Source organism: Pteronotus mesoamericanus, unplaced genomic scaffold (genome assembly GCF_021234165.1).
Source record: "Pteronotus mesoamericanus isolate MK-2021 breed Mesoamerican mustached bat unplaced genomic scaffold, CSHL_Meso_final scaffold_36, whole genome shotgun sequence".
NCBI lineage: Eukaryota > Metazoa > Chordata > Mammalia > Chiroptera > Mormoopidae > Pteronotus > Pteronotus mesoamericanus.
In genome coordinates, this window is record NW_026555313.1 from 18,509,451 (window position 1) to 18,526,133 (window position 16,683).

Consider the following 16,683-nt stretch of genomic DNA (forward strand, 5'->3'; position numbering starts at 1 on the left):
CATATCAACTTTGCATAACAAAATATGTATAATATAGTATACAAAATGTGTGTGTGTGTGTATAACTTCTTGAATATTTAAACTTGGATATTTAGACAAGGACAAAAAGGCAGACATGTGGTGACTCCAGGTCCCCTTTTTCCGTCTGCAGGGCTGCCCAGCCCCCTGCTTAGCTAAGGGCACCGTGTCACCCTGCAGCACAGGAGAATGGCCCTCCTGATCCTCCTACTTCATTCCACCAGCCCCAGCCCCAGCCCAATGCTAGGAAACATATGCCACGGGATATAAAGGAAGACAGCTGTCTGGACCTCCTCCCAGCATACAAGCTGTACCCTTGCTCCAGTGGCTCCTGCAACCCACTGACCCCCCACTTGGCAGAATGGATGGACTGAGCTTTAGGAGAATGACGTCAGCGTCATCGGGGCAGGCTCCTCTCTCAGTGGTTCCATCCCCTTCCCTCCCATCCTGAAACCTGATTCAGCTGAAGGATTGATTGCAGGAAAACTTGGCAGCTTCCCAACCCTGGTGGCCCAGGCAGCGTGAGGCTGCAGCCTCAGAAGGTGCTGGGAGCAGCCTAGAAAGGCAGGCTGGCTGGGACATGAGGCTGGCCGAGTGCAGACAGGCTGGCCCTCAGCGGGGCTCATTCTGAACACCAGTCCACTCCGAGTCCCCCACACCGTGGGAGCCCACCATGCTGCTATGGGTGCTGCAGGCGCTGCTGGTCTTGCTTCTGCCCATGCTCCTGACACGGGGAGAAGGTAAGGCGGTGGAGGAAAACAAGTAGGACTGGCTGGTTATCTATAGAGGGGCAGTAGGGGGTGCTTGATTCCTCCCAGGCTTGAGGGAAGTTGGGTTTTGGAGTGGGGACAGCTGAAGGAAAGTCGAGAATCTTACCACATATGAGCATGAGAGCATTTTGAGGCACTATGGTCCAGCTAGAAAGTTGAGGAGGTTGAGCCCCGGGTGAGGGCAGGGCTTTCTGAGAAGGGTGTGGAGCAGCCTGCTGTATCAGGAATGCATAGACAGGTGCAGGAGAGGGGTTCCTCTCTTCTGTGCCCTAAACTCACTGAAAGGCACTCATTTGGTCCACTCCTTCTTACCACAAATAAGAATGCTGCAGTCCAGAGACAGGGGAATCAATTGCTGAAGTTCACACAGCTTGTTAGCAGCAGAATAGAGACCAGAACTAATGTAGTCATCTTTCCTCAACTTCACTTTGTTGTGTGGGTTCTCTGGGTCTTTGTTTCCCAAAGTTTCCTTCCAGGGCTCAACTCCAATACCTCCAAACTTCTCTCTGCATTCCTGTCTCTCCTGTTCTGCCTCTCATGTGGATACTGGGTGTTTTAGTAACCAAAATACATGTTTCCTTCGCTGCAGACAGTATTTATTCCCCATTTGGGAAGGTTTTCTTCTCATCCAGTGCTGGATTGAAGCTGGGGCTGGGGTACAATTAGGCTGGACATGGGGCTGGGCAGATATGAAGGGGTCATGGGCACGATGCTTTTTCTCCCGGTGAGTTGTCATTAGGTAAGCTCAGCAGAACAAGGAGACCTGGGCTTCAAGTTATGACTGTCTTGGGGCCTCTCTGGCTAAGGAGAAACTCTGTCCCTCCCAGAAATGACCCTTTCTTCTGAGGCCTTCTCCAAGTAGTCCAAATCCCAGACAACAGGATCTGGGCTGTAGCTTCTACAGTGAGGACACGCGGGCTCTGGGTTTGGATCTCAATTACTCCACTTGCGGGGTATAATACTCACCTTTCTGAGCCTTCAGAATTCTTATCTGTGAAGCGGGCTATAATGACAGCCACTGCAGTGAGCTGTTCTAAGATTGAAATGAATAATGCTAACTGACATTATTCCAAAGGAAACACTCAATGAATGCTCTCTTGTCTTTTCTCTCTCTGCTCTTCTCTGTCCTGAGGGAAGCTGGAAGTTTATCAGGAATAGGTGAGTGAGGGGCAGGACTCTGTAGGACCAATTTGCTATACAGGTTGCCTCCATGATAGACAAGATGGGAGAAGAGGCAGTGCTCTTTAGAGAGAGCCAGGCCTCCTGTGATCTGGTCTCACCCTGCCAGTCCCCTCAAGGTTTGTAGCCCGTACCCTGGTCCTCTAGGGTGCTCCCCCCCCCACAAATGCCTTTCACCTTCATATTTCTTGGCACCTTTCAGGAAGTACTTCTACTGTTTCCCAGAAGGACATCTGAGGTGTACCTGAAATCTCCAGAGAATGAGGTTAGGGCCTAGGAGGTGGGTTTTCTCACCACTGCTTTGTCCTTGCAGGCCTCCTGCTCTGGGAACAATTTGGTTTTTCCTCGCTTCTACCACACCTCACCCCAACCCTCTTTCTAACCCCATCAAATTCCCCACACAACAACCCTGTGAAGGAGACCTGGCAAACCCTCTCCCAGGAGTGTGTGTGCACATCGATGTGGAGGAGGGGGGCTTCTTGGAGTGGATTTTGCAGGCAGGAGAGGAGATGCCCACCCTTCTTTCTTTGTCAGCTGAAGGCTTGTTAGCCTGCACTAACAAGTTCATTTTTCACTAGATGCCCACCCTTCTTTCTCTGTCAGCTGAAGGCTGAGGTCAAGAAGATAACGAGCTGCACGGACATTGAGATCGACCTGGACTGAGGCAAACCCTCATGCAGAGCTCTGGGCTTAGAAATTGTGCCCTTGGGGCCACTTTTTTTGTACCCCTCTCACCTTCCAGTATCACACACCCAGGGCCAGCTCTTCTTTATTTCCCCAGAGCTCCTCAACCAGGGCCCCACAGGATGACCTCCTCTGGGCAGGTAACTTCTCTCAACCTTTCTTGGCTCTTGACCTACCACAGACCTCACCTACCTTGTGTCACCATCTCTTACAGTCCAGCTCTTTCTCTCATGTAAATGAATGTGTAGGTTACCCCTTTAAGACAATACCTTTGAATTTGTCAGGAATCTCTTAGGGGTATCTGGAAATCTTGTGAGGTCACAGACTCTGATGTCCACTGTGAACTGTTCTTCCCAGCCAGGCTCAGGGGGGGCCTCCAGACCTATAACACCTCCAAGCCCGCTCTGTGGAGGCTGTCGGATCACCTCTTGACGAACTACAGGAAGGGTGTGCGACCCGTGCGGAACTGGAGGGAGCCAACCACCGTATCCATTGATGTCATTGTCTATGCCATCCTCAGCGTGGTAAGTGTTCAGCCCCAATATGCCCCCAACTCAAAGGTGCCAGATTGGGGCAGGAGACCACATGAAACCAAGTCACCTTGGGCAGCATAGTGAACATTCATGTACCCATAGTACCTGTGGCTTGACACCATGGCTCAGGACGGACTGCAGCACCCACCTCCTACAGAGCTTCCCAAACCAGGAAACTGAGATTCCCTATGTGGCTGCCTCTCCCACACTCCTACAGCCAGTGGGTCACTCAGCACATATGGTTCTTCACACATTGCATCATGGTAACCGTCTCCCTATTAAGCTGTGTGAGGGTTCAGACTGCCCTACTCACCTCTATGCCCTGCATTACACAGGCCCCTGGTACATGGAAGGTGTTACTCAATCATTGTTGAAGAGTGAGTTAATCATAAATCAGTTAATTAATTGATTCCTTCATCAATTACAGTAGTAAGGTGGGGTGTGCTGCTCAGTACAGGAGGTTGGACATTGGGCAGAGATGAATATGAAGGCAATTGCAGAGGTGCAGAGATTCAAACTATTGTGTTGGGTTAAGGTGGGTGGGAGCTGACTTCATAGTCTCCTAGTCTCCACTGCAGTCCATGTGGCTGTTTTGGAAAGGGAAACTGCTAACAGGATGGGAGAGACGGAGACTGGTGAATTTTTTCCTCTATGTGGTTTAGTATCTCTTGACTTCATACTAGAGCAAGAGATAAATATAAATGCATAGAGAGGTATATATAATATTGATATTGTTATATGCGCTTTGTATTATTATCTTCTATTGCTTTATATATATATGTAAAATATATATAACATAATAGACATTAATATGCATGACATAGAAGATAATAGAAGATATATATAATTACATGTATATGTGGTTGAAGAAGAAATCACTGTATTTCTTTCTAGATGTATCCTAGTAAAAGACCAACTTTTCCTTGCTGGCCCTTCTCCTGCCTCTTTTCTTCACTCTCACTTCCCAAGGAAATAAGGGCAAAAAGTAGCAGCTTTTTCTGGGGTTCATGTGTGCAGGGTGGACCACAGCCCATGAGGTCACCTATGCCAAGCTCCCTTTCCTTTTCCAGGATGAGAAGAATCAGGTACTGACCACCTACATCTGGTACCGGCAGGTGAGCAGGTCAGCCCTCCACCCCCCCACCTCATTTCCTGAGATAGGACTTACCTTTCCCGGAAGAATTTCTCCACCTCAGAGGCCTTGGTTAGGGAAAGCGGGGTGAGGTTCGTGGCATATTCAGCATAAGATCCAGTCTGGGCTCCCCTAACCCAGGGCTGGGAATGGACGGGAACTGAAAGATCAGTGGGTGAGAAATCCTTTGAACCCCCTATGTGTCCAGAGGTTCTTCACACCATCCCAAACTACTGCGTGTCCAACCTCTGCTGACTGAGCACCTTCAGTGACTGGGAACCCAGAGGCAGCTACTTCACTTTCAAATAGCTCTAATTGCTAGATAGTCTTCTTTCTATTAAGCCAAACTGGACAACAACCAAACTGGGTGATTGAAACAGGATGAATCCATCCACTCAGTTTTCATGTGCTTGGCCATTTCCCAGTCGTCCAGCTGCTGATGGGCATTGGTTAGGCAGTGGTGTGTGAAATTTCTGAGGCCTTGGCAGCATTTCTAGCTTGGAACTGGTGGGAGAGAGCAGGCAAACAGTGGAGGCTGCTGTCCACAGGTGTGTCCTGCTCTGGTAGTTCCTGGGCATGTGGAGAAGAACAAAGGGGAAGCCAAAGCAGCTTGAGGCAGGGGTAGAAGGCAGTAGGCTGGGAGCTGAGGGCAGTTCATAGGGGTCAAGCCTGGGAGAGGCTCTGGGCACATACCTGGCATACATGGGTCTCTGTTAAATCTCTCCCTACCCTTTATGGACACACTCCACCACAACCAGCTCATGGGACAGAAAGTGGGGTAAAGGAAGAAGCCAGTTGTCAATTCCTAACACACTGCTCCTTTTCTGTCTCAGAGAGATTCCTAAATACAGAGCACACTCTGCCTCAAGGTAAGGGACCCAAGCAAGAATAGGCATCTTGGAACTTTTTTCCTGGTACACAATGCCTAGGTACCACCTCTGGACCTCTAGAGTCACTTGTCTCCCTCAACAGTAAGGGGATGCCAGTCTACTATATGCTAAAGGACTTATTTAGTCCTGGAATTAGACATGCAAACTACATTCACGATGAACTCACAGACTAGTGTAGAGGAAAGACATGTGAACAAACAATTACATGCAGCCACCCCAAGACAGCAAGGCAAGATGTCAACTATGAAAGCACAGAGGAGGAACATAAAACCTGCCTGGGAAGTGAACAGAATATGCCTTAAGTCTAGAAGGGTGAGTGAGACTCACCTTGATAAAGAAGACAGCGATTGCAATATGGGAGAGGGAGCGGAGTATTTGGAGATGTGGAAGTTTCCACAGCATTTAATTCCATGTGGCTGGAGTGTAGACTCCACAGAGAGGTATGGTGCAAAAAAAAAAAAAAAAGTAGAGACAGATTATGCAGGCCTTTGTTGACCACAAGTTTTAACTTCATCGTATTGCCAATGAGGTGCCACTGAAGAATTTTAAACAAGAGAGTGACATGATAGAATTTACAGTTTATGTTTCTGTAATGGGATTATCCATTATATTGTTTTATAATTTTTTCAATGTGTATTCTCTTTGCTTTTTCCCCTAGTGATTTGAAAGGCATATTCTTATTTTAATCTAGTCATGCCTATATTTAGTTCATATTATTTTGTTTAGTTATCAGTGATAATAAATAAATATAGTCTATTAACTTCGGAAGCATAGCACCCAATATTTAGTAGAACAGTCTTCCTAGACCACTTCCACTGACCTGCCTTCTTTTTCCCATGTTTTCAAATAGAATGTTAAAATACAGATATATTTTAGGTCAGCCATCCTGGCACAATAGTGGAGAATGCATTGATCAGACTTAGCATTAACCGTCTCTACCCTGTGAGGTGCCTGCTACTATCCCCATTTACATATGTGCAGACCAAGACCCGAGAAGCTATTTGTTTAAGATCCCTTAATCGGCAGTCAGGGGATTGAAAACATTAGAAATGTCTGAATGTTTTCACTAGGAGAGGCTGCAGCTGTGTTGTGTTTGCGTGTAGGGAGTGCATGAGTGCAGAGGTGGAAGACACCCACACTGGGTGCCACTGACACCCACATTTCCTCAAGAAGATGCCCACCTGTCTCCTGGCACTGAATGGTGAAGTTGGCCTGAGCTGGGGACAACTCCTGCCTAAGGCAGAGGGGGCAGCTCATGACCATTCCTGTTCCTTCCCTAGTACTGGACTGATGAGTTTCTCCAGTGGAACCCCGAGGACTTCGACAATATCACCAAGTTGTCCATCCCCACAGGCAGCATTTGGGTCCCAGACATTCTCATCAACGAGTTGTGAGTACTGCCCTCAGATGCTGGGCAGCCAGGTAGCTCCAAGCTGGGGAAGGCTGGGGCAGGGAGACCAGGTCACTGCTGCTGCATGTGGGATGTCCCACCCAGACTTGTAGAGTGGTAAGTCAGTTAGCTTGGGTCCAAATTCCCTGTTGTCTTTCTCTTTTCTTCTCTTTTTTAAAAACTCCTCTTTTTCTATGCTTAATGTTGAAACTCTGCACTTCTTGATCCATGGGCCCCTTCCTAGGGAAAAAGAAGCCAGTGAATGAATTCACAGTGTTATAATAGCCAGATGAGAGGCAGCTGCATTTTTAAAGGGACAGGAATGTTACTGAAAGGAAGGAAGCGCTGGTCGTAGCCACTATTCCTGGTCACAGGGCAGATGTGGGGCTAGGAGATGATCACATCTCTCAAGTTACATATGTGACTGACCAGCCACAAATTGCACCTTCAGTTTGAAGTGGGTCCCACTAGCCTTTATTCTCAGCAGCCAGACACTGTCTCTTTGGTCCCAGCCAACATTCCTTTTCCTCATCCTTCAGGTTCCTTCAGGCTTTAGTGCCTGGGCTTCTGGGGCTAGTAGCAGAGAACATGGCTGGGGGAGATGGATGGAAGAAGAAGGTGGCAGGGGCCCAGTCACCTTCCACCCAGGACCCACCGCATTGCCCAGGTCCGGGGGGTGCCACTCACACTGTTTTTCATGAGAGGCAGTTGACCTAGAGCCTGTGCCCTGCCTTGCCCAGGCTGGAGGGATTTGGGGAAATTCCAGTTTCTGGCCACAGTGAAGCAGCTTTAGTCTTGAGTTCTCATCTCTCACCCTAATTCCACAGAAGGCTGCAGGCTCAGGGTGCTCAGCTCAGACTACTGCATGCCATAGTTGTCACTTGGGAGACCCTGGGGGTCAGGAATCTGCTGAGAAAAGCAGGACAAAGTCTCTGCCTTGCCCCAATCTTTCTCAATGATTTTTCTAGTTCCTTTTCCTCCAGAGGTGATTAGTCTCATTTCACAAGACTTCTAGCAATGGGAGGTCAAGACAAGTCCTAGTTAGGGTGGAACCCACCAACCTGCCCACTGCCACTGGGCTGGTAGTCCTGGGAGTCTGCCCAGGATAGTGGGTGGCAGCATCGCAGCTGGATGTGCTCCTTAGTGCCTGCGGCTTTTGGGGTCCATGGATCATGCCTGCCTTTTGTGGCTAGGTTGCCAGAGGAATAAAAGAGAAATGCCTTTATTCAGGAATATATGGCAAGTAGCCTTGACAATGACATGTAAGGAAGCCTAAGATAGATAAGAAGGTTAGAAAAATAGAGTCCAGGCAAATCTGACCTGCTGCCTTGACCCTCCCTGAATTTCTTTTCCTGCTGGGTTGCATGGAGACATTCAGACTCTCAGGGCTTGATCTGCTTTTAAGCCCCAAACTGACCCGTCTTCCCTGGCCAGCGTGGACGTGGGGAAGTCTCCAGATATCCCATATGTGTATGTCCAGCATCACGGTGAGGTCCAGAACTACAAGCCCCTCCAGGTGGTGACTGCCTGCAGCCTTGACATCTACAACTTCCCCTTCGACGTACAGAACTGCTCTTTGACATTCACCAGCTGGCTGCACACAAGTGAGTAGAGGGCTTTGGAGGCAGGCGCAGCGGGGGCCAGGGACACCTAAGCAAGGAGCACATCCTGGATGCAGTCTCCGTTATCCCACTTACCACTTTTTTTCTTCCTTTTTTTTTTTCTCCTGTTTCAGTGATTCCTAGAAATGGGACACATTGCACACTGTGTAAGAATATATTCAAACAGTTACTAAATTCTATACATGGGACATAAGGACAATACCCAAAATTTCCCTGATAAACTGCAACTGTTCCCTGTACTTTCTTCACATTTTGTTTCTCTTTGCTGTTGTTTTGTAACATTTTAAAGAAAAACAGCAAGCCCTGGCTGGTGTGGTTCAGTGGACTGAGTGCTGGTCTGAGAACCAAAGGGTTGCCTGTTCAATTCGCAGTCAGGGCACATGCCTGAGTTACAGGCCAGGTCCCCCGTAAGAGGTATGCAAGAGGCAACCATTATTGTTTCTCTCCTTCTCTTTCTCCTTCCCCTCTCTCTAAAAATAAATAAATAAAATATTTTAAAAGTTGTTTTAAATAAATAAAGAAAAGCAGCAAGATAACGGATAAAAAAGCAGCCACAGCTTCCACTCTGGGATTTGGGAGATGTGGGTTCTGGTCCTGGCTCCACCCTGCACCTACTCAGGGTGTGATTTCAGTAAGACCTTCTCTGAGTGTCACTACCCTCATCTGTAAAATAAGGAGTTTGAAGCCAGCCATGCAGTTTTTAACGGTACTCAGTGGACTACAGAGGTGCTTTACCGGTTTTACAAATACCTGATATTAATTTCGCAGGTTCTGGGGCTCCTGTAAGACTTAAATATCCATCTATATGCCCAATCAAAATTTCCTTTTTGGCTTACCCAAATATTTCCATTGTCCTCAGTGACTGATACTATAATCTTCTCTCTCTTTTAAAATGTTCTGCAGTTTCATACTTAATATATCAAGATGTGGATTTCTTTCTTTCTTTCTTAAACTGGCTTGAAATTTACTGGGTTTCTTGGATCTGAGGATTGGGGTTTTTCAATAATTCTGGAAAGTTCTCAGCCTTTATGTCTTCAAATATTTTTTCTTATTCTATCATGTCCTTCTAAAATTTCAAATAGATACACATTAGACTGTCTTCTTCTGTCCTCCATGTCTCTCATTCCCTTCTACATATTTTCCATCTATATATGTTTCTGGGTTGTATTCCAAACAAAACCTTCAGATATATTGTCTAGCTCACTGACTCTTCGTCTATGGGTAATCTGCTATTTAATCAACCCATGGAGCTTTAATTTTAATATTATATTTTTCATTTCTAGGTAGTCTATTTGAATCTTTTTAAAATCTATTTGTTCTTTGTTCATCTTTTCAACCTTTTTAGAACTCTAACCAAACATATTAAAATCAGTTAATTTTTTAAATAATTTATTTGTTTTTATTGAGGCAAAATATACCTAACATAAAATTTACCATTATAATTATTTTAAGGGCACAGTTCAGTGGTATTCAGTACATTCACCTTGCTGTGCAACCATCAGCACCATCCAGCTCCAGAACTTCTATTTTTTTTATTTTATAAAGTATATAATCTTTATTATATTTTTTCCATTACCATTTAGTCCCCTTATACCCCCGTCTCCCCAGCAATCACCACCCTGTTGTCCATGAGCACTTTTTCCTTTTTGCTCAATCCCTCTTCCTTCTCACCTCCCCCTCAACTAGCTGTCATCCGACCTCCATCTGTTAGTTTTTTTTGTTTTGCATGTTAATTCAGTTTGTTCATTAGATTACAAATATGGGTGAAATCATACAGTATTTGTCTTTCTCTGACTGTCTTATTTCACTTAATATGATGTTCTCCAGGTCCATCCATACTGTTGCAGAGAGTAAAATTTCATTCTTTTTTATGGTCAAGTAGAATTCCACTGTGTAAATGTCTCATAGTTGTTTTATCCACTTATCTATCGGTAGACACTTGGGCTGTTTCCATATCTTGGCAATTGTAAATAATGCTGCAATGAACACAGGGGTGCTTATATTCTTTTAAATTAGTGTTTTAGGTTCCTTCAGATATATTCCCACCACTCATTTTCTTAATGCACTGAGCCTCTGCTTCCTTAGCCTCCAAGTGAGATTAATATGGTTGCCCTGTGCCTCCCTCAGTCATCATGCTGGTTGAATGAGACAGTGAAAACTGACTGACGGCACTCAGTAAAGGCCAATTCTTTCCCAAAATCATTAGCAGGAGCTGGCACTCAGTGTGTCTCAAAGCCACCCACTTCTCCTCTCCACTGATGAACCCTCCACTTATTCAAGTCACCCCAACCTCATGCCCAGGTTTCTTCAGTAGCCTCCTAGCTGGTCCCCTCCTTCATTCTTGTCCCTTCCAATTCATGCTCCTCACAACAAATGGAGATCTTATTAAAATGCAAATCTGATCCTATCTCTCTCTGCTTAAAATCCTCAATAGCTTCCCAGACTCCTGAGATAAAAGTCAAATCCTTCACTTGGCCAACCCTGCAAAGTCTGGCCAGGCCCACAGCCCATTCCTCCAGCCTCATCTCACTCTCCTGAGATCTGCTCCAGACCAGCTGCTCCTTCCCAGTGCCTGTCCGTTCCGTCATCACATGCTGCTTCCTCTCCAAGGCCACCTTGCCCCTACTCTTCTCTCTCCTGCTTCCTTCTTGTTCCACTCCTGCCCCCAGCCACACTGGGGTCGGCCAACTCCTTTACTCACCCTCAAATCACAGCCTCAGTGTCAGTTCCTTGGAGAAGTTCTTCTCAGCCTTCAGACTAGAGAGACCAATGCCCAAATGTATAGCCTCCTGTTTGTCTTCCCACTTCTATTGCATTTGTAAGTACTTGTTCAATGTCTACTTCTCTACCAGATAAAAACTGAGAAGGGGCAGGGACATGATTTCTTTCCCACCATTAGATGCCCAGCACAGTGTCTGGCACAAAGAAAGTTTCTAAGAGATTTATACTGAGTGGATGAACACTAGGTGGTTACTAAGGTCTAGTGAAGTGAGCGTTACATTGCTGCAAAAAGACATCCTCCACTTCTATTCTGATTTAATTGCATGCACTGTGAATTGCAAAAGTATTACATAACTTCCTTGAAAATCCAAAATTAAAAATAATCTTTGACCTTTGACCTCTACCTTCATTCCCAAACTCTTCGCAATTCTCCACACCAAGACTTAATTTTCAGCAGTATAAACTTCAGATCCTTCTCTATCCTTTGTATATATACACATACATACATATCTATGGAAAGTACATGGAAATTATTCTATAGGGTATTTTTTACATAAACATATCATTTATGCTACTGCTTTTTGTTTCTTTTTACTCAATAACAGGTCTGGGACATTTTTCCAAGTTAGTGCCTATTTAGATCTCCCTCATAAATTCTGTCTGCTGTAGAGTATCCCATGGTTTAGATGCGTCAGAGTTTATTAGGCATTTTCCTGATCAATGGACATTTAGGTCTTTCCCACTATTTTGCTGAAATGGATAGTCCAATCCTTCTGGTGCATGTGTATATCTATCTCTTTAGCACAGATACAGAGGTCCTAAACTATTATTCTGTAAGTGAGGATTTTGCTTGTTTCTGTATTCAGGCAGCTCTGTGAAGGCAAAGGGGAACAGTATTGACTTTTGTTCATTTTCTAAGTGAGTTACTCTAACAGGAAAACCTAGAAAGGTGTGTGAAAAGTGTGTGTGTGGGTGGGGAGGGCTTTTTAATAAGTGGTCTGTTTAGTTCCTTGCATTTTGCTGTGTATTTCACTAGAGACTTCATTTCCCTCACCACAGCCCCACTGTACAGATGGGTACAGTATGCATGACTACTACTTCAGTTTATAGCTGAGGAAACAGGCTGCAGGTTAAGAGCTGAAACATACTAAGTAATATGGGTGCTCCTGCCACCAGACCCCAGAGCTGATTCATTTCTTCCCTCCCAGTCCAGGACATCAACATCTCCCTGTGGCGCTCACCAGAAAAGGTGAAGTTTGACAAGAGCGTCTTCATGAACCAGGGAGAGTGGGAGCTTCTGGGAGTGCTGACCCAATTTCGGGAGTTCAGTATTGAAAGCAGTGACTGCTATGCAGAAATGAAGTTCTATGTGAGTGGAACAGGGAGTGGATGTGGGGAAAATAATGACTGGAACTACTACACGGTCATAGCCAGGTAGCCTTAAGGAGGCATATGGGGAGGAACCATTATGGCCCTTTGCCCAAGTCCAGGGTCACACTCATCTCCTGGAATTCCAGTGAGGTAGATGGGACAACAACTGAATTGTTCCTCATTTATCCCAAACAGCCACAAGCCTGGATCCAGAGGCAGGATGTAAGGTCTGTCCACATCCTTGTCTGAGCAATCCAGGTTGAAGACTCCATCAAACAAAGGGGTCAGGGATGGGGTGGTAATTCTTGGGCATAGGACCTGTCTGCCCCAGACTTGCCGCAGAGCTCTTTTCCTGGTCCCAGGTGGTCATCCGCCGGCGGCCCCTATTCTATGTGGTCAGCCTGCTGCTGCCCAGTATCTTCCTCATGGTCATGGATATTGTGGGCTTCTACCTGCCCCCGGAGAGTGGTGAGAGGGTTTCCTTCAAGATCACACTCCTTCTGGGCTACTCCGTCTTCCTGATCATTGTGTCTGACACTCTGCCAGCCACCGCCATCGGCACTCCCCTCATTGGTAAGGCCTGCTTCTGAGGAAGAGCTCGGTGTGGCTGAGGGACTGAGGAATGGACCACTCCCACCTCCTGTATGTATCTCCCCCTCTCTCCCCACCTGCCCGGGGTGCACAGGTGTCTACTTTGTCGTATGCATGGCTCTGCTGGTGATAAGCTTGGCTGAGACCATCCTCATCGTACGGCTGGTACACAAGCAAGACCTCCAGCAGCCTGTGCCTGCCTGGCTGCGGCGCCTGGTTCTCGAGAAAGTCGCCCTGCTGCTTTGCCTAGGGGAGCAGCCAACTTCCCACAGGTGCCCAGCCACCTCCCAAGCCACCAAGATTGATGACTGCTCAGGTGAGAGGGAAAAGGGGAGTCCCGTGGAAAGGGGTCCCTTCTGGCCTGGATGCAGGGACATGGTGGAGAGTCTCTGGAAGGTATGCCATGCCTGAGAGCCTTGGCAAGGCCGGGGAATCAGGCGGTGTCCTGCACATGGCACCCCACATACAACCTCACCAGGAGGGGACAGCCCAAAGTGTCAATGTTTCTGCACCTTCGCATGCTTTCATCAGCCTGGGTGTGTGGACATGGTGGAGGTAGGAGTCCCAGAGGCCAAGCTGAGGCCCCTGGGCTGAGAGTGGCTTCTCTCTGAGATGGACCCCAAACTGGGTCAAATAGATGCCTCTCAGGTAGTTACCTGACTCTTTGCTACATGTAGTTAAATGTTTCAGCCAGGATTTCTAAAACTCTCTAATTCTCATAAGCTCAAAGATCCTTAGAATTTTAAATCCCTATGGAGCAGAGAGAGAGGGACACTAAGTGTGGGGCTCATACCCCCTGAGGAATTCTCATAGCTGCCATTTGCCAGTGGTCATGGTGGTTGGTTTGTTGGTTTATTTCTGAGCACTTTGGGGCAGGCATGTACAAAGCATTTTCTGTGCGTTATCGCAGTGGTCGTCCACTAGGACTCTCATTCTCATTTTTCAAATGCAGAAACGGGTACAGAGAAGTCAAATAGCTTGCCCTAAGTCACAGAGCCAAGAACTGGTAAAGTGTTATTTGAAATCAAGCCCATCTGATTCTAAGTTAGTGTTTTAAACCACTTCACCCCTAGTCCACTCCTTTTTGCCCTCTCTCCTGGCTAGGGCCAGGCCTTTTACAAAAGATGTTTCATTAACCTAAGACCATCTCATCATGACCTAATGAGCCACAGCAGCAATTTTGATCTCATGGCACATATAAACTAATTACTAAAATTCTGTGGCACACCTAAAAATACAGTATATTTTTTAGCTAACCTGACAAAAAAATAGGTATAATTTTGATTCATTCATTCTTGATGGCTATTATTGTGTTGGCTGTTGTCATTTTTTTTGTATTTGACAATCTAGGGAAAAAGAGATCAGTGCTCCTGACCAAATAGTCAGGTATTGTATGTTTTAAAAATTTGTGCAGTGCACCAGTGTGCCATGGCACACCTGTTAAAAATTGCCAACCTAGAGCACCAGCCCTTAATACCCAGCTTCACTGGGTGAAAGTTGCCATATCTGAAGGTGTGTTTTCTGGTGCAGCAGGACTCCAGGTCATGGATATAAAGGCATTGAGGCAATACAACACCACAGTGGAGAGTACAGTGGATTCAGGTTCTAGGTATCTAGGCCTTGGTGGCCTCACTGTCAAATGATGTCTCAGCTGTGTGACCACGTGATAGTCACTTAACCTCTCTGAGCTTTAGCACATTCATACAAAAAGTGTGGATAATTAACAACCCTATTCTGCTCTCTCACGGGACTGTCGTAAAGCTCAAATGAAATAATGGGTTATTAAATTGCTGGGGAAAGCCCATGAGTTTAAAAAAAATATAAGTGCATGAGAAGCATAAACACCAAATTCATGATGTCGGTGACTTGGGGAGGAGATGGAAGATGTCACTAAGGAGGGGTATACAGGAGTCTTCTATCGTATTGGCTTTCTTAATTTGCTTAAGTTGGATGATATTCTCGATACTCTTTATGTATGAAATTTTTCATAATAAGAATTTCGGCAGGCTGAAGAAATATAAGGGACAGTGTACAGGCCCTCTGGCTGGGGCTCCCCCCCCTTACCAATACTCTTCTCCTTCTTCTAGACGTGGGAAACCACTGCAGCCATTTGGGAGGACCCAGGGACTTGGACAAGACCCTGAGGGGAAGAGGCAGCCCTCCCCCTCCACCGCGGGAGGCCTCCCTGTCGCTGCGCGGGCTGCTCCAGGAGCTGGCCTCCATCAGGCACTTCCTGGAGAAGCGCGAGGAGAGCCGAGAGGTGGCCCGGGACTGGCTGCGCGTGGGCTCCGTACTGGACAGGCTGCTCTTCCGCATATATCTGCTGGCGGTGCTGGCCTACAGTGTCACCCTGGTCACTCTCTGGTCCATATGGCAGTATTCCTGATAAGTACAGCCCAGAACAGGGAAGGTACTGCTTAGGATGGGGATGTGGGGTTTCAGGGCCCAGGGAAGGCCAGGGATATTCTCAAAACACATATACAGTTCCACCCCTGTTTCCAATGCCTATTTATCCCAGCAATCCAGAACCAGGGCCTTAACTCTTCCCCAAAAAACTTGGTGTCCAAGACCCCTCCCCCGCCCCCACCTACCATTACGGCTTTAAAACAAGTTGTCTTAGATCAGAAGACACCCATGCATCCCTTAACTTTACTCTATATATCTATGCATTAAGCCTCAGTTTCCCCATTGGCACCTCCCTAAATAAGGCACTTTGGAATTCTGCTCATCTCCCTCAACCTTGTTTTTAGATGGAGGGCAAACCAACTCCCTCCTACTCAAGCCTGATGACTGTATTAGGTTCATCCAACACTAACTTCTCCTTCTTAACCTCACCTGTAACCACTTCCCTGAACACTCATGTTTCATCAGATGGTGGGGGAGGCAGTAATAAAGAGCGATAAGTCTCTAAACTCTCTTCTTGACCATTTGTCAGGAGCTGGGTGTGTGGATGAAGAGGTTTAGAGTTACTGGTGAAGATAAGGTTGGATTCCCACTGTTTGGGGCTTCCTGCCCCTGAGGCGTTGGGAGGCGACCACACGATGGCTGCTGGGAAGAAGCAGCAGCCCTGACTGGCGTGGCTCCGTGGGTTAGGCATCGTCCGGAAAAGTTCTTTTTTTCCTGAGTAGTAAGTTACAACGTGAGAAATGATTCCAAATCCAGGTAAAATTAAGATGTAAACTTCTGGGTGCAAGCCAAAAGATCACTGGTTTGATTCCTGGTCAGGGCACATGCCTAGATTGTGGGCCAGCTTCCCAGTTGGAGGCAACCAACTGATGTTTCCGACCCCCTCCTTCCCCTTCCCTTCCCTTCTCTCTAAAAATAAATTTTAAAAATGTTTTAAAAAGAAGAAGAAGAAACAATAGGAGGTGGGACTTAAGGTGGGAGGGTCAGAACCATCAACACTTAGCAATGGAGAGGTGGGGAGGGGGCAACTGCGTTCTGTGATCTCTGAAAAGATCCTGGAAGGACTCTCACAGTCCTCCTGCAAGAGATTCCTGCAGAGGCGATAAGAACATCAGCACCATGGCCAGCACCAGCTGGTTTGGCATTTGAAAGATGGAGACAGCTAAAGTTTGATTTTTTTTTTTAAATCCCTTTTGGGAACTCTCAGCAGCCAGCCCCTGGCACATCAGCCAGCAAGCAGGACCATGCGCGAGGCAGGTGGCAGAGTCGGGGTCATGGTCTTTCATCTCATTTCTTCCTTCTGGCTCCCTCTCCCAGACACCAGCGTTCAAGACAGGCTGAGCAGCATCCCAACTCTATTACTGCATCCACCCAAC

At 46.8% G+C, this 16,683-nt stretch overlaps 1 protein-coding gene across 1 annotated transcript; it reads left to right on the forward strand.

The window, feature by feature from the left end:
* Positions 1-691: 691 nt before the first annotated feature.
* On the forward strand, positions 692-15,287 carry HTR3A (5-hydroxytryptamine receptor 3A). Its single transcript, XM_054592233.1, has 9 exons — positions 692-766; positions 3,032-3,175; positions 4,255-4,299; positions 6,487-6,596; positions 8,031-8,200; positions 12,148-12,308; positions 12,673-12,883; positions 12,996-13,217; positions 14,989-15,287. Exons 1-9 carry the CDS (start codon positions 692-694, stop codon positions 15,285-15,287), a joined length of 1,437 nt encoding a protein of 478 aa, XP_054448208.1.
* The last annotated feature ends 1,396 nt before the right edge of the window (positions 15,288-16,683 follow it).